The following is a 23,897-nucleotide window of genomic DNA, read 5'->3' on the forward strand; positions in this document are numbered from 1 at the left end:
AGCTAGCACAATGTTTGTTAACAAGACTATATTGTAGGTTTGTGTTTTAAAGGGGGGCAGCCACGATTTGATCTGATTTTTTTTCTCTCAATTTCATTGATCACAATGCATTATATCGAGAAGTTCAAAAGGCATCTGAACTGTCAATCTAAGTGCGCGCTACAGATATCGCAATTCTCAAGTTTTTAAGTAAACAACGGCTAGTGTCTTTATTTGTTTGTAAACAAATTTCTTATTCTTAACAAAAGCGAATAGAAACAAACTTTAAGAATAGTTTGATTATGGTAAATTCAAACATGTAAATAAATATATGACTGAAAAGGGAATTTATACCAAAGACGTTCGGTTATAAAACGTATGTAAACAAAAAACAAGGCAAGCGCAAGCATTTGATAAAGTTCAAACTGAAAAATAAGATTTTTCGGATCAAATCGTGACCATGTCCCTTTAAATCACGAGTCTATGATGTTATCATTAAACATTCGAAAATCCAAATCTCACTTCCGTAATGTAGTATACATGTATCTATCACCGTGAAAGTAAAATTTAAAAGACGAAACCCCCTTAAATGTTGCTCAGTCACGAAAAAATTTGATCTAAGTGCCTATGTGTGCGAAACTACCTCTGGAGGTAGATTCGCGGATTTTATAATATGCAGATTCAGTTTCAAAAATTCACAAATAATCAAACTTCCCAGATTTATATTCCGCATTTGGTTGTAATCAAACACAACATATTAGTCCAGTCAAAATAGTGGATATTGGGGGTCAACCTTGAACTAATTGCAACAGAAATTCTTATTACAGAGCATCAACAGGTAGACCCTAGACAATATATATTCCAAAATCCACTGAAATCCACCGAGCACTTTTCGGGTAATTCTAGTTTGAAAATGGGTAGCTTAAATGGTATTTTATCGCCATTCATGGATATATACGTTCTCAGGTTTGTCGATTTCCATACATTTTGGAAGACGCGAAACATGAAAGGCAGATAAAATATCGTATAAAGTACTAGAGTGACATACAGTTATTGATATTTAAACAGGTAGATATATATATATATATATATATATATATATATAACTAATAATCTATTTTCCAAAATTTTCAAGTAAATCTTGCATGAATATAGGGGGTTGGTGTAATACTAACTTTGTTTTGAAAGCGAAGTTGACATCAATAAAGATAAAAGAAAAATATTCATTTGAAAGCGTAATTCAGCACACAAATCATTATGTTTAAGCATCATCTGACACATCATCGTTATTATCATAATCCATACAAAGTACATGTATATTTTCACTAATAGATTTCTTGTTTAATTCACAATACAAATATCAATATATTGAGTTATTTCAGTAATAACTTATGGCTTGTTTAAACATTTGTGCAGCATGTATAATGCTAATGAATGATGATCACCACCATCTCACGTGTTCAGTTCATCATTCATGTATACAAAAAATATTCAATTGAATGATAAATTAGTCATCGTCATCATGGCAAGGTTCAGCATTCGTACAACTTGTACCACGGCATTCTCCACAACAAATTGAACATTTAATTCCGTGTCGTCTGCAACTGCACCGCTTTGAGTCACAGTTGCTTTGACAATTGCAACGAATTATTTTCAGAAGATCGGACGGTGCTGGTGCCAATTTAGTCTTAATCGGTAGAAGATAACCAGTGTCATTCAATTTCCATCCCCATTTTGTCGCGTCCAAGTCGTTTGCTATCCATTGTTGTACTTGATGATACGCTCTATATATATGTTGCTTTGTAGATTCATAAGTAGGTGGGAGACTTTGTACATCAATATGTTTCTCTACCTTTGACATTTTGGTAACAAATTTTCTGAATCGCAAAATATCCAAACCTTCTCCTCGTAATGCCCCATACAATGACGCCAACATCTCCTCTCCAACTTGCTCCAATTTAGTGACAGAGGCAAATTTATCTAGGAAAGGCTTACTGGCTGTTATATAAAAGTATAAATTTGCGAAAATGGTGATTTCGAGGCTGTCCCCACCTTTTAACTACTGCTACCGGTATACCGATAATTTGCTGGGGTTTTAAATTCATGGGTATTTTCTTGGATAATGACATTCTAACATTGTAGGGGTTTCCATGACGGTGTGGGTTGTGCCATCAGCGTTGAAAGCAATATTAAGTTCGGAAGGTGGGGTGGTTCACAAAATTTTCATTCATATTGAGAAGTCACCAATTTTTGGTGAACAACCACAGAATTTTTATCTATGCTTAGCGTTCAGGGCCACAGCAGTGAGGGTTCTTAATCGTACCAACGCCTGCAGCGACACGGGACCCCTGTTTTCCAGGTCAAATCTAAAAGTCCCTCCACTCTCACTTCTAAATGCCGAGCGTTTGGTGAAGCATCAATCACTGCCTATTTTAACGTCTTTGGTTTGACGCGGCCATGGCACGAACGGAGCTCGAACTCACAACCTCCAGGCAACGAAAAAAACGCTGTAACCATTGATAGGGTAGTAGTAACAATCAGGGAAATAAGACTGGGGAGGTGAAAGGGTTTTTGTACATTCTAGTATATGGTGTATTTTGCGTGACTAGGATATACTGTCTGCATTCATTTTTCAGCGATTCAAATGTCCATGTTGTGGACAAAGTTAATCTAATTGAAACAAAAATCTTTCGTCTGTTATATAAAATACAAACTTCGAAATGTCAATCGTGTCTCCTTTAATCATGTATAAAGCCCCTCTCTGGGATGATTAACTTTTAAAAACAAAAACAAAAAAACCTGAACAATCTTAAAGCATTTGTTTTTATCTGGGGGAGGGGGGAATACAATTGGCAAGATTCAAATATATATAAAACAATAAAATCCTCTTTTTACACAAGTTGCAAATTACCATCAGTTACCATACAAAGTCAAAACTCGTAATCTCGAACTCAATGGGACTTTGAGACATCCGAGGATTCTCGATATTGAGGTAAAAATACATAAAGAAAATGTGGTTGGGATTTCCAGCTTACATCGATATATCCATGGTATTCGAGATATCGATGTATGAGATATCGATGTTCGAGATACCGAAGTTTAACTGTATGTTGCTGACAAATAGTGAATGTTGGCATACAATGAAGTAAATTCATATACAGTAAACACAATTATACATCAACTCAAACAAAACAATTGTAGGATGTCAACAAGCTACCAAGTGTATCTACAGTACAAAAAGGTTAAGGACAAATTTCCTCATCTCATCAAAAATACATGTCTACTTTCATTGCATATACGTACATTTTAAAGTGATGCTATCTTGCAAATCGATAAATTTTAAACATGTCTAAAACCTCCGATTTAGGAGGAAGCATGAAATTAAGCATTACCATAGTGAAATGAAAGACATTCATCTGTAGAATTATCTGTGCAGTCATTTTTCTTTTCTTTTGAAGAGAAATAACATGCTCTTGTATTTTCAATACAGATATTCTCCCAAGCACATTTTCTAGCTCAAACTATTTAAAAATATAGTAAGAATACCCAGATACAAAATATATAAATTATGCATTTTGATTTACTACCTACACTGTCTTCCCTCTACCTCATTGTAATGAAGTACATGTACCAGCATTCATACAAGATGATATAATCATATTTCTTTCTTTCTTCAGTATTGACCGTTATACATGTATTTACTATTTAATAATTTTTTAAATACTTTATAACCGTAGCTGCATTTCATGAGAAAAACCACAACTTAAAAACTAAACAAGATATGTGTGTGAAAGACGATGCCTCCAACTGTGGCAAAATTTAAATGACCTTGACTTTTAAGATCTTGATGCTTCAATTCTCCAAGAACAAAGTCTCCATCTTGTAATGCCCAAGGTTAACATTGAGGACAAAGATGACAGAAAGCACTGATCTCTGAAGCTCCTAATCATCGCTGGGATGGAATGGTAGAAATCAAGATTGTTTTAACTATGGTCATCAGGATGTCCAGTATTGCAAAGCAATGCAAGACAGAGACTTCGTACTAAGAAATTTCAACATCAAAGCTATGACATATAAAAGTCATGGTCACTAATCAATTTCAAGGCTATGTTTGTTAAACTGACCACCCACTGGGGAATACCGCTTTACACTGGCTATGTTTGTTAAACTGACCACCCACTGGGACATACTGCTTTACACTGGCTATGTTTGTTAAACTGACCACCCACTGGGACATACTGCTTTACACTGGCTATGTTTGTTAAACTGACCACCCACTGGAGAATACTGCTTTTAAAAAAAACATCAGTGTAACCAAATACAGTTCAACAAGTTTTTTTGGGGACAACAATTTGTTCTTTTAGTTCCAGAAATTTCAATCTCACACATTTGGTAACTGACATATGTTACATGTATATAACTTTCAAACACTGGCAGTCTGTCAGTCATGTCAACTCACTTGCCAATGCGTTCTTTTGCCCTCATGTTCGACTCAAACAAAATGAAAAAAAGGTTTTCCCCCATTTTGGCAAACAGTTTTCTCAATCTCTCACTTGTTATTCTAAATTCACAAGTCCTACTCACCATGCCTGAAATCTTCTGTGAACTCTTTAATAGTAACCAAAAGAGGCAAATGTTACAGAACCCGCATTTTTTTTTAACTCAATCATGACTACATAAAATGTAACATCAAATACAGATTAAGTAAACGTAATTCAAACTCCTTGTTCACAGTACAAAGAAAAGATCAACAATGATCTAACTCACAACTTTACAATCAAATGAACAATTCTATTGATGAAGTATTCATATCAACTACATATTCTTTGAGCATTATACATGCCTACCCATTCATTTATCATCACCATACAACAAAAACTTGTTCAAGAGAATTCAATAATTCTCAAAAGAAAACAAATGACTGGCATTTCCAACATAACGAATATGTTACAGACGTAACTGGTCATAAAGAGAACATTTCTTTTTAAACTTGTGATACATCAAATAATATTCTAAAACTTCTCATCAATATACATTATCTTTTTCTTTTGCAACTTTGATAGTTGCTGCCATCTAAAAAAAAACACCAAAAAAAAACACCCCACAATGGATTTAATATGTAAAATTCAGTATTACTTGTATTGTGTTCTTTCTACAAATATAAGTACACACTGACAGGACTTAAACAAAACTGACAGCTACCCATTTGGTCACAAAATGTAAAAAATAACCTTAATTATCAACCACAAGACTTTTTTATTAAAAAAAATATTTGATTTAACCATATTTGTCTTTGGACAATCTTTCCTAACTACACAGTAGAACCCTCTTAATGTGATGTTTCATTTTCCAAGCTATTTCATCACAATAAGCAGATCATCTTAATAAATGACTGGTTTATCTAGTAGTTTTCATAAAAAACAATGATATGTCTGCTTTTTCTTCAGCAAATGTAAATATGCACATATTACTTCTACCAGTACTGAATTTATATAATCAAGCATTGAGCATTTTGTACTCTCGATCATGAAATTGACACATAACTAAAACACCAAACAAGTGCTCAGTTAATCAGCATACATAATAATTAACTTAATTCCCGAGCAGTTAATCAGCATACACAATAATTAACTTAATTCCCTGTGATTGTAACTGTTTATAGAACAAGATAACGACAGTCTATAGCTTTGCGTCCCGGTGCATTGTAGCTTTTTTTTTTTTAAATCTTACTTTACAACCTTAATTTTAAGTTCTGCAGGTCATGTGTACATGTACACAATACATAGTCATGAGCAAAGGAAGAGAGGAGAAGGGGGCAAATGGAGCACCTCCCTACTGTAAAACAACGTTGTTCATTGTCTGTCTGATAATCAAACTGTCATATGAATGACAACTACTAAAATGCACAAAATTTGTGCATACGCTCATCATGATGGGATACTAGACCCCGAGGTCACTCAGGGTCAATGTAAAACTTTTTTTTCTTTATAACATAATTTTTTTTATCACTCCCTCCTCAGCAATCAAAGAGATGGGGTATATTACATGGACTATAAATTTACAATTCCAATGATTTTCTCTTTAATATTTTTACAAATTGTAATGATATCCATTTTCTCAAAAATTCACGTATGAATCTTGATAAATATAGTATTTCAGGGAATTCCAGCAGAAATAAAAAGTAGAGTGTAAATATAAGAAATGTTTCACTTTTGAAACTACACGAGGGTATGAACTGCAACTTTTCATGAAGACTTGGTGCTAACGCACTTCACGAAGTATACTGGCATGAAGCATTGCAGTTAATATCCTCCCATATTTTCAAAAAATGAAATTTATTTCTTAAGGATAAACACCCTGTCTGTCCTACTATTTCATTTATGGATACAGAGTTGTTTTGATTAATTGTAATATTTATATTATTAAGAAATATAATTTTTAAGTGGATGATGTGCCATTGATTTGGTATTTCACACCTCCAAGAACAGCAAATTAGGAAGAAGAAATAAAAACAATTGACAAGACGACACGGTCCAGGTAGTTTTATGACTATGCATTGGAATGTTACTGATCCTGATACTTCAGTGGAGGATTCAAGTTCTGCTGGCTACTTTTGTATACACAACAGGTAATTAAGTGCTTCACACCTCTGAGGACAGCAAATTAGAGGAGTGAAGAAAAAATAGTCAAAATTTTTACATCATAAAAGGGGTCTTACATCTGAAGGCATCTTAATGAGGTAAAATTACATTGATTTATTACAAAATGATTTTGTTTTTTGAAAATGATCACAATAAGCCATAAAATCAAATAGAACTATAACCACATTGAGAGGGTTCTAATGTACTTGTATATGTGATGATCATAATCTAAAGCTCAGGGGTCTGTTTTACAAAAGATCTTATGACTAAACATATATAGCATTTTTAATTGATGAAAAATAATCCCATTTCCGTGTTCCATATGTTAAAATAAGGTTTTATGCACTCTATGTGCTTCATTTCTTTAGATCTGCTATGAATTTACAGAGCATCATTACTAGTAAATGAATAGCGAAAACGTAGTGGTGACCCCAAGATGTAGGACCTTATGTGAAATGCCACAAGTAACCGATCTCCATCTGAAGATCTGATACTTCCAAACGTAACAATCTTAACATGCAACGATCTTAAGCTAAAGACCTGATATTTAAACAGAAGATATGGAAATTGAACGACACTGTTCTTTGTTCAGCAGTGAAAAACAATTTTATGAAGGAGAATATTCTAAGTATCACATCCACATTTAACATTCGTAAACTCAATAAATGATATTCAATCTGCTTCCTGAACTAAATAATCACACACTGATAAACAGGCTCACCTATGAATTGTAAAAAATCACACACTGATAAACAGACTCGCTCAAGAATTGCTTCAGATCATGAGAGTTGATTTACTTCACAGAGATCAATATTGTACAGTGAAACACATCTATACAGAAACCCAAAGGACAATTTAAATGGCTTCATATAAAAATACTCTGTAATCATCAGTGTCTCTTGATTTCATTTTAGAATAATTCCAAAATCTGAACCAGTGAATTTTATTGATGGCTGGCAAAATACATCACAACAGTCAACACATCACTACATATTAATACAACACGACAGGCACATGCAGACACTCTTGTATTCAAAATGCTGTACTTCCAGTAGTTGATGAAAGTAATGGAGTGTTGGCTTTTGTGATGCATTTTGTCAGTGTAATCGGGTATACCGTAAACAAACTTTATAAATGAAATTTTACTGTGGAATCTAAACCTAACCTCTATTCACTTCTCTGAATTTTTCAAAGCTCCTGCAAGAATTTTCAATCTCTGTAACTTGCTGTTAGTTGATGATAATGCTTCAGTCACACTTCCTGATCTTCCTGATGAATTCTGGGTAATCTCTTTCCCTAAGGGAGAAGAGACTTGTGCAATGTTGTTATTACTGAATGGCTTTTGAACACATGTGGTGAATCTGGAAGACTTTAAGGCATTTATGGTTTGAGGGTTCATGACAGTGGATTCCTGAATACTGCTAGTGCGTCTAGATGGTGCAAATGCTCCCGACGAATCATTCAAGTCTTTGGACGGTTTTTGGTCAGAAGCGGGGGTAGATCTTACAGAATTCTTTGATAATAATGATACAAATTTGGACAGATTTGCAATGGTAGGTGGTGCACCACTTCCAACATGTTTTGCTTTGTTTAGACAATTTTCAGAAGTCTCCTCAGTGACACTGGGTGTTGCAGGTACACTAACAGAATTTCCCCTCTGATTTGACTTTGGCGTCTCAAATGTAGTTGGTAAACTAGTGTTGAGATTCAATGCTTTATTTTGGATTTGAGAGGTTAGTGGTTTGGATGATATTTGACCTCGATAAAGACATCGCTGTTGGGGAAGCTGACCGCTTCTGGTGGACATCGGAATAGAGCTTCCAATGCTGCCCTGTGTCAGGGTGTCAGAGCCTTGTGCACTTTGATTATCATCACTCACAGAGTTTCCGTATTTGAATTCAGAGTGATGGACAGTTTGCTGAGGACAATTAAAGCTTCCTACAGCTTCATTTGCAGGAGATGTAGGACTTCTTACTGAAGAAAAACTCTGAAGAGTGGTAGAACTTCCACTGTTTGTGTGAGTTGAGACAGTATCTTGTTGGTGATGGTATTCTGCCTCTCTGCAAGCATTCTCTTTTGCAGTCATTGCTAGATATTGATTCAAAATAGAGTCTCTGTTTATGTTTTCCTGACTCATCACTAAGGGCTTATTCCTGGTCCCTCCCCAGTCATCATAATCATATTCCTCCTGCTGCGAGTTTTCTCTGTTCTGCCTCTCCATGACATACTGAGCCATTTCTAGCTCTAGTTCATCAACCTCTTTCTGACGTCTGGTAGTTGTTTTAATATTTGCTTTAGCGTGTGCCATAACACCAGCTGGTTTAAAAGTATAAGATTCATCATCCTCTTCTCGATATTCCAATTTTTGGGGGTCTGTCTGCCTTAAAACTGATCTAATCAACTTTCCAGTTGATGATTCTCCTGCCTCCTTCATCATTCTTTGTATTTCCAAAGTTTCTTCCATGTCTGACAAACCCTGGAGTGCAGTGCCTTCCTTTGCTCCCCCACCAGACATGGACACCTCAGTAGTATCAGAGTGTGTCTCCTTCGTCTTCTTGTGAGGGCTGCTGTAGGGACTAGATGTAGATACAGAGGAGGTATTAGACAGCTTCCTGCTCTCTGATACTTCTGGATTAGGTTCAGCTTTCTGGTTCCTATCCATCAACGGTGTCTCATCCTCTTTGACAAATTTGAATTTATTGGCCACCTCTTTAAATGTATGCTGACCTGTAGTAAAACATAAGATGGTGATTAATCTTCTTTTTACAAACTTCAAAAAAGATGACAAGGACACATTGGAAGTTATGGCGATTCTAAAACATTTACAGCTTTTTATATACCAGTGAACAAAATTCTACCAAAATGAAACTGACTGGTCAAAGAAAAAGGCAAACCTGTTTAAATGATCAACTATTACCTTTGTATGGTCCTTGTTTAAATGATCAACTATTACCTTTGTATGGTCCTTGTTTAAATGATCAACTATTACCTTTGTATGGTCCTTGGTGCCAAATGGAGTCATGGCTGATAATGACGTTGGGGTCACGTATTGATAGGACATTGTCACTGAAACCCTTCACGTTCGAGGTTTCTTGGTGTGACCGGTTCCTACTCCAGCATAAACTATCCAAGCGAGGCACCAGTTTTTTCAGTCCTTGAAATGCCATGGGTAGAAGATTGGGCTGTTGAAAGACAATGGGTACTAGTTGTATTTCACGAAAGTAAAAACATTTCATAGCATACAAATAGGATCTCCCATGGTTTGTGGCTGGAAATGACTATTATCCAACGAGTTGTGTGTTTAAACAATAATATTAGTAATAAGTTTTATGCATTATATTTGATATACTTGTATTGGGGATAGTTTAAAGTTTAGCGAAAAAAGTAACAGACATCCCAACTATTTAGCTCTCGAGATAAAACGTATCAGTACCCATTTTTGGCAAAAATGAACGTATTTTGGTCCAATTTTTGCAAAAAGAAAATAAATTTCGAGTTATTAGAGGTCTATACGTGTCTTTGATTTGATTTCTTTATTTAATTTATTATTAAATAATTTTATTTTGAAAAGACAGGACGTCCAAACATATTCCTGTGACCTTTAAAAACGAAAGTAGAATAATTTCCATTCATCACGCGGTGGATTTTTGATCTGCCTCCATGACTCAAAAGGCAGACATCATCTGCATGCATTCATTATATGCAGCCTTTTACAGCAAACTAGGTAAATCATCAATTGTTTGACTGGACATACTGATTAAATCGCAAAGTAAGAAAAAGTTCATGAGGTTCCTACTCCAGTAAACTCAGGTGACCTAAAAAAAAGTTTCATCTGATAAATTTAACAAAGCATGATCTCAGAAATAAGCCGTATGAAACATGAAAGACCCACAGTAATTCTGAAAAATACCATGATTACTCAAACACAACAAATTGTCTTTCTTCGCTAACCTGGTGAGTTTTGGCATCCTTCATGGAGGAATCTCGGACTTGAGACAGATACACATCAACCCCAGCTACATATTCTGCCATCATTTTCTCAATGAGAACCTGTCGTAGAGGTCGTAGGTGAACCACGTTTTTATAGAGAGCATCCAGGAGCTGCGGCTTGATCGGTCTCTTAGCCCAGATTTCTTCATCAATCTAGTAAATGAACCCTTGTATTGTTAGAATCTTGGTTTATCTATACACAATAAAATACAATAAAATTATTATGATGCAACTGAATATACCTTAGTAATATACTTAGTTTTCATCATACATATACAATAATCTTTTAATCATTTAATTAACTGAAACTGTAAAACATACTATTCCAAAATTACCAGTGAACTGGCTACTTTATACGACTCCACCTTGTTTAAAGAACTTTCACCTTTTTAAGCCCCTCTCTGGTTTTCAAACTGAATACTTGTTCTGGTTCTAGACCCAGATTGTTCAGAGCACAGTCAGCTAGTCCTTTGACAAAGCGTGGCCAATCTCCTCCCTTGAACTGGCGATCAACGAACACATCAGCTACCTTAAATACAACAGGATGGATTCAGCTCACTACTACACAATAAATACAACAGGATTCATTCAGTTCACAACTACACAATAAATACAACAGGATTCATTCAGTTCACAACTACACAATAAATACAACAGGATTCATTCAGTTCACTACTACACAATGTGCATGTATATCTGCAAGTTTGTATTTTTTTCAGTTTTCTTGTCCTCAACAAAGGTTTAAAATAATTTAAAGGAACCTCCGACATTCAAATACATACATCCTTTCAAATATTCTGATGAGTCTCTGACATTCAGACATGTACATATTTTTTTCTTTGTACATGTACAATCATTTCAAAAGTTAATAAGAAATTCAATCTACTCCTCACAGCAAGGAGCGAAATGGTCCGAAATCCTTTGGCTTTTGAAGACGATCATTTCACCTACTACTGATAAAGATTGTGGAGGCTCTGTGAAGATGTTGTTCAGGATCAGACAAATTTAGACCCATAATATGACAAACAAGATGTGAATAACTCCGAGTACATAGAATTCAATATTAGAGTTATTCTGTGTTAACTTTTAAATTCCAGCTTTCATTAAGTGAGAAAGAATTTATTACATGCACCATTTCTACAGACTTGCTGGTATTTAGCAGGACCGACAGAGTTTTCCAGTAGTCAGCCCTGCTGATTCATCTGATTCCCCCCCCCCCCCCCCCCCCCCGAGTTTCATACACTGGCATGATGGAAAAGTTCAAACTCAAGTAAGATAATAACATTTTGATAAATGAATGTAACGTCCATGATATGACATTTCTTATCCCTGCAATAATAATGTCAAGTCCATTAAAAAAAAAAAAAAAGAAAGATGCCTATGGGCCACACCTCTCACCAGATTATCCTATGTATTCGTACCTCCACAGTACAATCATGTAGACATTCACTCATTAATGAATAAATTTGCATACCAATCAACAAATAATAGACTTGTGATCCTTGTAGACAAAATTTTCGAAGATATTTCCTACATATTCTCAACTATCCACCCACACTGACCCAAAAGGTTGTGGTTTGCACACATGACAATAGTTGCATATCAATATGAAAAATGTAGATGTGTGGTTTTAAAAAATTATTTCCAATTATTTTTGCTATACTATGGTTCGTAAAAATATATAGGTCGATTGAGGCTCAGCGCTGACATAATGGATCGTACTATAGTTTGACTTTGAACAAACTTGATTTACAATACATGAGGATACCTTGATATAAATTTGACAAATTGCAGACTTGCTGTTGTGGACCTTGAAAAGATTTTCACTATATATTTCCATGTACAATGTAAAACTTCAAAACAGACCCGATTTCAATCCAAACTGGCCCCAGTAGTCAAACAAGAAGTTTGAACAACTTGAATCTCCATTACACAGGGAAGTCTTTAAGCAAGCTCTGGTTTTCCTGGTCAAGTGATATTACTGTGGCAGGGTGTCTATATCTTACCTGTGTATTAAACACATTGATGAGCCTGATATTTTGGCGGTGGTGTCTATATCTTACCTGTGTATCAAACACATTGATGAGCCTGATATTGTGGCGGTGGTGTCTATATCTTACCTGTGTATCAAACACATTGATGAGCCTGATATTGTGGTGGTGGTGTAAGTAATCAGACATCAGTCGGCAGTCATGAGTCACCTGTACAAAAGTCATTTCAAAGAATTTAAATAATTTTGAGGTATTATTAAAATTATGCAAAAAGTATTCTATGAAACAAACGTGTATTATTTACACAATCTGACTTCAACTTACTTTTAGAACATCAGGATTTTCCAGAATATTTTTAATTCCTTCTTCAAAGCACTCTGCTGACAACTCAAGGACATCAAACAGAAATACATTTCTGTCAGTCGCAAACTGAAAGTAACAAATTAGAAAACTAATGACTATCTGCAGAGTACTGAAGATGTACACATATTAGACACTAAAACTGACTCCTCAGCAGGGGCCTCACTAAGTATATTAATGTGAGGAAAACTGACTCCTCAGCAGGGGCCTCACTAAGTATCTTATTGTGAGGAAAACTGACTCCTCAGCAGGGGCCTCACTTAGTATCTTATTGTGAGGAGGATCATCTAAATAATTAAAGAATTTCAGCTTTGTCTCTCAATGACCTTAACTTTATGAAAATGACCTTAGGTGTTACACTATTCATAGTTAATGATTGTGTCAAGTACGATGCTCAAATTTCAAAAACAATATAAAAGATATTCTCAAAATGATAGTGTCTGAGTATAAGGAAGAATTCATTAAGATAAATCATATGCTTATTCCACATGACTAATTATCTTATTAATAAAATATTTAAAGAATATCAATTAGAATAATCACAAAACTTGCACAAAGAATATAGAATCAAATGTTCTATGGGTTTAAATTACAGAAGATCAAATGGACAGTGTCTGGTACACGGCTTGCTGACCAGCTGCGAGACGGTAGTTCTCTGGAAATAATAGAGACTAAACATCCCTAACCATACTAATACTTCCAAACACTACAGTAATAATAGACTAAACATCTCTAACCAAACTAATGCTAACAAACAATACTGTAATAATAGAGACTAAACATCTCTAACCAAACTAATGCTTCCAAACAATACAGTAATAATAGATACTAAACATCTCTAACCAAACTAATGCTTCTAAACAGTACAGTAATAATAGAGACTAAACATCTCTAACCAAACTAATGCTTCCAAACAATACAGTAATAATAGATACTAAACATCTCTAACCAAACTAATGCTTCTAAACAGTACAGTAATAATAGAGACTAAACATCTCTAACCAAACTAATGCTTCTAAACAGTACAGTAATAATAGAGACTAAACATCTCTAACCAAACTAATGCTTCCAAACAATACAGTAATAATAGATACTAAACATCTCTAACCAAACTAATGCTTCTAAACAGTACAGTAATAATAGAGACTAAACATCTCTAACCAAACTAATGCTTCTAAACAGTACAGTAATAATAGATACTAAACATCTCTAACCAAACTAATGCTTCCAAACAATACAGTAATAATAGAGACTAAACATCTCTAACCAAACTAATGCTTCTAAACAGTACAGTAATAATAGAGACTAAACATCTCTAACCGTACTAATGCTTCCAAACAATACAGTAATAATAGAGACTAAACATCTCTAACCAAACTAATGCTTCTAAACAATACAGTAATAATAGAGACTAAACATCCCTAACCAAACTAATGCTAACAAACAATACAGTAATAATAGAGACTAAACATCTCTAACCAAACTAATGCTTCTAAACAATACAGTAATAATAGAGACTAAACATCTCTAACCAAACTAATGCTAACAAACAATACAGTAATAATAGAGACTAAACATCTCTAACCAAACTAATGCTTCTAAACAGTACAGTAATAATAGAGACTAAACATCTCTAACCAAACTAATGCTAACAAACAATACTGTAATAATAGAGACTAAACATCTCTAACCAAACTAATGCTTCCAAACAATACAGTAATAATAGATACTAAACATCTCTAACCAAACTAATGCTTCTAAACAGTACAGTAATAATAGAGACTAAACATCCCTAACTAAACTAATGCTTCCAAACAATACAGTAATAATAGAGACTAAACATCTCTAACCAAACTAATGCTTCTAAACAATACAGTAATAATAGAGACTAAACATCTCTAACCGTACTAATGCTTCCAAACAATACAGTAATAATAGAGACTAAACATCTCTAACCAAACTAATGCTTCCAAACAATACAGTAATAATAGAGACTAAACATCCCTAACCAAACTAATGCTTCCAAACAATACAGTAATAATAGAGACTAAACATCCCTAAACAAACTAATGCTTCCAAACAATACAGTAATAATAGAGACTAAACATCTCTAACCAAACTAATGCTAACAAACAATACTGTAATAATAGAGACTAAACATCTCTAACCAAACTAATGCTTCCAAACAATACAGTAATAATAGAGACTAAACATCTCTAACCAAACTAATGCTTCTAAACAGTACAGTAATAATAGAGACTAAACATCCCTAACTAAACTAATGCTTCCAAACAATACAGTAATAATAGAGACTAAACATCTCTAACCAAACTAATGCTTCCAAACAATACAGTAATAATAGAGACTAAACATCTCTAACCGTACTAATGCTTCCAAACAATACTGTAATAATAGAGACTAAACATCTCTAACCAAACTAATGCTTCTAAACAGTGCAGTAATAATAGAGACTAAACATCTCTAACCAAACTAATGCTTCTAAACAATACAGTAATAATTGAGACTAAACATCCCTAAACAAACTAATGCTTCTAAACAATACTGTAATAATAGAGACTAAACATCCCTAACCAAACTAATGCTTCTAAACAGTACAGTAATAATAGAGACTAAACATCCCTGTCTAACTAAATCATTACTTCCAAACAATACAGTCAAAAAATCAAGTTTCAAAACAGGTGCACATCTGAAAATTATTGTTATTTAAAAATGTAATGGTGAAAAAGGCTTCTGAAGAAAATCAGGTCATGTGAAATTACATATACATACTGCATGACTATGTAAAAGGAAAGAAAAAAAAAAGAAAATGGTTTCTAATCAAAATGATTTCTTCTACTGCTGCGAGTCTTCATAAGGAAAATAGGTTAGGCTTATTAACTGTAAGAGTTTTTATCAAATCAAAAGTAATTTTGAAGATCAGAAGTAGTGGAAACACAATGTATGTTGAAATCACAAATGATTACATTTTACCTCATTCTCATAATTATGAAAATAAGGCAAATAAACAATGTAAAATAAAGCTGTCAGACCTCGAACAGTTTAACTGGAAGCCCCCCTAAACCTGTTAAACTAGAAGTCCCCCTAAACCTGTTTAACTAGAAGTCCCCCCTAAACCTGTTAAACTAGAAGTTCCCCTAAACCTGTTAAACTAGAAGTCCCCCTAAACCTGTTAAACTAGAGTCCCCCCCTAAACCTGTTAAACTAGAAGTCCCCCTAAACTTGCTGTAGGTCTCTATTTTGATGAATGCATTATACAACTTGGAAGCTTGCCAACAGTCTATATCATGCAATAGATAACAGGGATCCCCAATATATTAGGTCAAAATTACACTATCTGTCAAACTTGTTCTTGAAAAGGAGCACAATGTCATTTCATTCTCCTTTCAGCAAATATCATTATTATTTTGTCTTATAACATATTTCAAATCTCATGGTATAAATTTCCCTGTTTTTGATTGGCTAAAGGCCCTTATCATATTCTGTTCCTTATTAAAGAAATCATAAAAAAGAAGTCATTAAAATAATTTATGTCCATATACAATGAACAGTAAACTCACCACTAAGATGACCAACAAAGTGTCATCAAATAAGACCTGACAAGATCAGTAGAGCTACCATAGGGAATGCTTTACCTGAACCCAGCACACCTAACCAGATCTCCCCACATCCTGTATGACCAGCCCCACCAGGATCGAATGCTTTACCTGAACCCAGCACACCTAACCAGATCTCCTCACACACACATCCTGTATGACCATCCCCACCAGGATCGAATGCTTTACCTAAACCCAGCACACCTAACCAGATCTCCCCACATCCTGTATGACCAGCCCCACTAGGGAATGCTTTACTTGAACACAGCACACCTAACCAAGAGTGAGTTCGAGATCGCCGTTCTTCGTATGAGTACAAATTCCTGTCGATCCTGAACGCCAAGTACGAAACCTGAGAACGGGTTTGAGGTGCAAGAACTCACACCACCTCTGTAGGTAGTGTGGTCAAAGAACAAAGAACACGTCCGTCCGCACATGTTCTCGTCGTTCGCGACTCTAAGAACAGAGCATGAGAACAATAAGAACGGCGACCTCGAACGCATTCCAGATCTTCCTACGCACACATCCTGTATGACCAGCCCCACCAGGGTATGCTTACCTGTACCCAGCACACTTCACCCGATCTTCCCACGCACACACCCTGCATGGCCAGTCCTACTACTGCACAGTTTAACACAGCATCGATCTACAAATCATAGGTATTACAATGACACAAATATTTTTTTATTTGATCCAACATAATTTTCTTGAGATTTGGCTAAACTGTGTTATTTGTACTGATTCAAAACACCACAGTCAACCAAATCTCACCAATATCAAATCATTCTTAATCTATGTTTTACAAAATTCCTGAACCAAAATGAAGAAAACCTTACAGAATCATGGTATTTCCTGTCCATTTTATCGATAACAACATAGGGAGCTTCAGTTCCCCTCTCTAGGGCCTCTGGATCACTGCTAGAGTCATAATCTGAACTTTTGTTGTCTGAATGAAGAAACATAGTATTTGTCATGATTAATACTTTTAATTCAGCATTGTGAAATAATAGCGATAATAAAAACCAATCCACATGCAGCATACTTAATGGATCTTACATCTGCCATACTTAATGGGTCTTATGTCTACCATAAACAAAGCATAATATTATAGACTGGCAAGTAGATTTTCAAACATATCAAAATAGTCCTTAGACATTACAATAGTATCAAGATTCTTATAATTATCCCATAATTATCATTCTGATAAATATCTCATAATTATCTACTTAGTCTAATAGCATTATGAAACTTTGGCTTTTTGTTTCTTCAGCAATGATGAATTTTCAAACACATCAAAATAGTCCTCAGACAATACAATAATATCAAGATTCTGATAATTATCCCATAATTATCATTCATCTTGTAATTATCTACCCAGTCTACTAACATTATCAAACTTTGTGGCTTTTTGTTTTTTAGCAATGACGGATTCGGTATGTATTTTATTTAACTGTTCTGTCAACCACTAGTGACGTTAAACGGTAGAACAGTACCTTGTTTGACAGTACTGTCAATGTTGTCACTAGTGATTTAATCAATAGAACAGTAACTTGTTTGACAGTACTATCAATGTTGTCACTAGTGATGTTAAATAGTAGTACAGTACCTTGCTTGTGAGTATTGTCTATGCTTTTACTAGCAATATTAGACAGCAGAACAGATCCTGGGTTGAAGTCCTTCATTCTCCGTAGGTGTTGAGGTACAATCTTTGAATGTAGTAACCTTTTTCCATTTCTATATGATTGATAAATATGCATTGATAATAATTAATATATTCTGGAAAAATAAAAACAGCTGTTACATATCAAATACTGGGTATCTAGCAATTAAATGTGTCTTTTAATTGTCAAGCCACAATTCTATTCAAAAGATCTGCTGATTTATAGTTTGTGCATTCGAGTCTAGCAGGGGTTTTAAATTTTTTTCAGATTACTTTTTAATCAAAATGCATTTTTCAACTAAAGAAGGCAAATTTGAAACTTCTCAATTTTGAAATATTATTGTACATATCACTTTCCATCCATATCAGATTATTCCCTCATAATACCAATCCATAGTCCAGGGCTCCAAATTCACAATATGTAAATTGTAGAAGTAGAATTTATAGATTCAAAATTCACAATACCCCGGTATGTAACTTGTAGAAGTAGAATTTATAGACTCAAAATTCACAATACGTAACTTGTAAAAGTAGAATTTATAAAGACTAAAGAACAAGGTTTGACAATAGACATTGGTCCAAAACTCGCACATTCTGAATTTTCAGTTTTCATGTCGAATTAGTCAAAAAATAAAATTCAAATTATATTTTCCCATAACTGATTACTCCTTTGAAACATTAAATCACAAAATTGGACATTGCATTTTCCTTGAAAATAGTAAAAAAAAAAAAAAGATGTCAAGATATCAGAAAGTCATTCAACTAAGAACTAATTTCAGTTTTGAAAATACATTAAGATATTGTGATGCTTCATGCCAGTATTCTTCATGAAATTTGTTACCGCTTCATGAAAGGTATGCTGGTTCGAAGCATATATTCATCAAGATTAATGTGCACATCGTTCACAACTGCAGAGCATTTATTACCATTTGTAAAGAAATCAAAGGCAAAATTATTGGAAACGTAATTATTTACTACAAATAATGGGCCACATGTGTCAATCAAACCTAGATTGATATACTTGGAACATTGAAATACATGGATTAACAGACAAGTATTTCAACCTTATCGACACATGTAGTCCATCACCTGTTATCTTCTGAAGCCACACAGGTGTTGAAAATAATGAATATTAGTCATCTCAGTGGAAAATTTGTGAGTTTGTGAATCCATAATTCACTGCAAGAGATATAATTAATTTTCATATAATCTACCTACCTACCAACAAATCTATGCAAATCTTTTTTGTTTGTAATTGATGCAGTTATCAATTACATTCAGAACCAAATAGAGGCTAGAGTAAAAAAATATCAGCTATTTGTAAACCCACTCTTTTGTAAAATGAAATTTGTCAAGGAAATAAATGTACATAGAAACAGTTCAGACTGTCTGCAAAACATTAGATGATGATTTCCATCATAAACTAATAATTTTTTAAAAAAGAGAATGGATGACTATCTCAGCACCATTTTAACATTTTGCAACTACCTGCCTTACTAACCTTTTCTCAACTAAGTTATCTTCGTCATTCTTGGTTGCTGTTGGTAACTCGTTTTCAAAAGCATATACTGAAATGAAAATTTAAAAATGTAAATCTGTAAACCATTTTCAAATCAATATTTTGTCATATCCATACTTAAAAATTAATATCTTATCATATCCGTACTTAAAAATTAATATCTTATCATATCCGTACTTAAAAATTAATATCTTATCATATCCGTACTTACAAATCAATTCAAATCATTAGAACATAAAGACAGCAGAAATATTCACCATATTTACATGCAGAATAAACTGTGCAAGAATACTTGATAATACTTAATTACAGTTCTGTAATTCATCCCTGAAGAAATGATGAATTCCTGGCAGCTTTCGTCCATCTTCATTGATAACTGAAACAAGTGTAACTTAAACATGTTAACTTCACAACAATGAATGGATTACCAAAAGTTCTGAAGGATGACTACTCCCAAGCATGAAGAAAATTTTTCAAAGGAATGAAAGGATAGATTATTTTTTATTTACATATAGTAAATATACAAAATCAGAGACAAGGTTGGGGATCAGTGTGCTTATTAATGAGCCAAATGCCATTGAATTTGACTTTTCACACCAGAAAAACATTTGCTGATTTAGATATACACTGGTTACAAATCACCATGATTAAATCTCTTTAATTAATGCACTATAATAGAGCAAAATGGTCTAATTTATTTAACATAATTTTAAAAATACCTCTTTTTGTTTTGCATATGTAAAATGTTAATAAAGAACAAGAGACGTTATTGGCCAAAATTGGCCATGCTTCAAAAGCCAACCATATTTTGCAGGTAGAAAGGTGATAATTTTCTCTTTTCATTCATATATAACATGTACCATTTACTTGTTGCTGATATTGAGAAAATAACATTACAATATTGCATTGTTAACTCTGACGCCGCTGTCTTCCGACGGCCGCTTTTTTCTGGAACGATGTCATCAACGTTACAGGATTTACAGTTTCCTGACTCTTCTATAACATTTTTTTAAAAGTCGGAGTGGATCCGTATTTCAAAAGTCCCGTATTACTATAATACCTGAACCATAACAGTCGGACATTTAATTTCCAGATAATCCCTTGTCTCTTGAACTCTTCATTTCTTAAAGTTTTCTCAAGGTCCCTTGAACTTTGAGTTACTGAGAGTCACATGAAGTACAAATTATAACAGATTTGACATACTATATGACAGTAATACTCATGTTAACTCCTAATTTTAACGAGTGCCCATGAAATCAACTCACAATCTACAAATCATCATAAGTAAGCATTAGTATCATGCAAATTCAATGAGAACCAAATCAATGATGATATGGTCAACACAATTTATTCCAGAAAAATGTCAGTAAAAACAGCTTGGAAAAATTTGTGAGATTCTCAATTTCTAACTTAAACTTCCATTTTGTGAATAAAGTATTGATTTCACACCCTAACAGGGTCCGAAATTACCTCATGTCCGTAAGTCCGAGACTAGTAAAAAACGTGTCGGACTAGTAAACTCTCTGTATCACTAGTCCGTATGGACTAGTGAAAATCCGGAAATCAATCTTGAATTGGTTAAGAGTTTAGCAAGATGTGTCTCTTAGGTGTTTGAACTTATGGTCGATTACCTGCATGGTTAAGTATTTGCGTGACAATGACTCCTGATCTTCCAAAGACATGGAGTGCATTCGAGACTGACGTTCTTCGCACGAGCACAAATTCCTGCCGTTTCCGAATGCCGAGTACACATCATGAGAACGAGTTCGAGGTGCAAGAACTGCAAGTAGTGTGGTCGAAGAACGTGCACATTTGTGCGCACATGATCTTGTCATTCGCGACTCTAACGCAGGAGTTTGTAACACTATAGCTCATGGTTTGGTCATTCGAGTGAATTTTATTGACTTTATTGATAGAATTTCGAACTCCTGTGACTCTTAAGAAATGAGCACGAAAACAACGGGAATGTCGATCTCGAACGCACTTATGGAAGTTTATAAAAGGATTAACTCAAGAGGTTACTGTATGTTTTGAAGATCTTCAATCTGACTAAAGTACAGACCTATATATATAATAATATAGGTCTGTACTTTAGTCAGATTGGAAGATCTTGAATGCAAAATAAAGTATGGTGGTCTTTTTCTTCTGTAGGTGTCATAAACTGAATTGCTGGAACTGTGATGTGTTTGGCTTGATTAGATACTATTGAATATAATGAAGATCATTTAATATGATATACTGGAAGGACTAGTGAAATGTTTTGTGGACTAGTAAACATCAATAGTCACTAGTCCGTACGGACTAGTGCTTGAAAAAGTTTAATTTCGAACCCTGCCTAAACTTCATATTTTGGTTGATCATACTAAATTTTCATCGCTTCTGTATATATTTTTCTTCTTCTAGCGAACTTTGCATTACAGGGACGTTTAATTAACACAATTGTTCAGCTAGCAATATCATATTGAATATGGCAAGAACACAAATCTACCATTATCTAAACTATGAACCTAAATTTCACTGGGCATGCCATCTTAATAGAAATCCATTTTCATGATTGAAAATGATTGTATTTAACAGATTTTATGCTATTTTCAGTAAATTTGACTTAATTTGAACTGACGCGTCAGTCCAAATATCATGATACACACGCACAGCCGAGTTGAATTTCGCCCAAAACCCGTTTTATGCTAGATACATTCAATTATTAATTTAAAATGCGAACATATCTGTCATTCAACATGTTCCCTGCTTTGAATTCTTAAAAAAATCAGCTCTGATTCCATATGGTGCGCTTGCATCAAGAGAATATCATTTCCAGCATCGTGAAGAAAATCTCTACCTTTGTGCAATGTTAGTTTGCCTGTGTTCCCGTCCATAGAATGAATGTAGCCTTCATACTGGGAACCATCGTTTTGGACAACTTTCACATGCTTTCCTACATGCTCCATCTTCTTGATTGACCAACGTACCTTGCATCCACCAACTTTTTTCTTTTATTTCTATTTCTATTTCTTCTATACTGGAAACGACGCCAGCAACATAAATTTCGAAGTGAAAGGGGTTTTATTCCGGATCCGCGCAGAAATTATATGTTAGGGCAAGCCGACCATAGTTTGGACAGATCTTGTTTTGCTTTTTGGTCTTATTGAATTTTGATAACCGAACTTAAATTATCTATCTCATTCAAAATCAAAAGGGAAACACGGCCAAGATTGTGGGTAGCAGCTCCAAAACCTGCGCATTTTATTGATGACATTGCTCAACATTTCTTCTTCTTCATCCCATACGGAGTTGAAATTATGCACAACCTGTAAATAAATAAAATGTCAAAGAAAATTTTTAAAATGCTGAGAATCAAACTCCTTGAACTATGCACATCTTAAAGTTGTTTACAAATATCCTAGCTTCTAAATTGTGAGGGGAGTTATAAGAACAAACCATGTATTTATCTAATATAATATTTCAGGTCAACAACCTGTACTTTTCTTAAAAGTTGAAGGAAATCAAAAGCCTTGCTACTCCACATCTTCCATACCCATACAAATACTCTGTAAAATAAGAAGGTCCTCATTTGAAAACGGCTGTGGAAGGATAAGATAAAGCATGTACTCTCTATGTAATAATTCCTCAAAACTGACGAAGTTCAATAACCTGTAATTTTCTCAAAAATTGAAGAAAATCAAAACCCTTGCCACATGCACATCTTCAATATCCATTCAAACACTCTGTAAAACAAGATGGTCCTCACATGAAATTGTGGGAGGAGTTCGCCAGAGAAATTATGTACCCTCCATATAACAATAATTTTCAAATGAAGGGGCAAAATCCTGCAAGAAGGGTCGAAATGGCTGAAAATTGCAACATGATTTATCTCGATCTATCTAGTGATCCACAAAGAAGCTATCTAACAAGTTTCAGCTTGATGTGACAATGAGACAGAGGAATGAAAATAGAAACAAAAAATCCCGAACGGACGGACGTATATACATCGTTGTGCCATTATACGTCCTGACTATGGGGCGTATAAAATGGGCCCTAAATGTAGTAGACGTTTTCTCTTCTCGGAAAAGTGCAGGGGTAATATTTCGACATTGAAAATGACCCCAATTATACCCGATATTTCTTTGCAACCCATATCTCAGT

General features: G+C 34.4%; 1 protein-coding gene across 1 annotated transcript; it reads right to left on the bottom strand.

Moving 5' to 3' along the window:
* Positions 1–2,700: 2,700 nt before the first annotated feature.
* LOC125680656 (uncharacterized) lies at positions 2,701–22,807 on the bottom strand. Its single transcript, XM_048920355.2, has 12 exons — positions 22,594–22,807; positions 20,065–20,130; positions 19,737–19,803; positions 18,182–18,309; positions 17,412–17,521; positions 17,135–17,221; positions 12,926–13,030; positions 12,731–12,811; positions 10,996–11,139; positions 10,572–10,763; positions 9,610–9,802; positions 2,701–9,347 (listed from the first exon to the last, which is right to left on the bottom strand). The coding sequence occupies exons 1-12, from the start codon at positions 22,700–22,702 to the stop codon at positions 7,792–7,794; spliced, it is 2,838 nt and encodes a 945-aa protein (XP_048776312.2). The 5' UTR covers positions 22,703–22,807; the 3' UTR covers positions 2,701–7,791.
* Positions 22,808–23,897: the final 1,090 nt, after the last annotated feature.

This window comes from Ostrea edulis, chromosome 2 (assembly GCF_947568905.1).
Source record: "Ostrea edulis chromosome 2, xbOstEdul1.1, whole genome shotgun sequence".
Taxonomy (NCBI): Eukaryota; Metazoa; Mollusca; class Bivalvia; order Ostreida; family Ostreidae; genus Ostrea; species Ostrea edulis.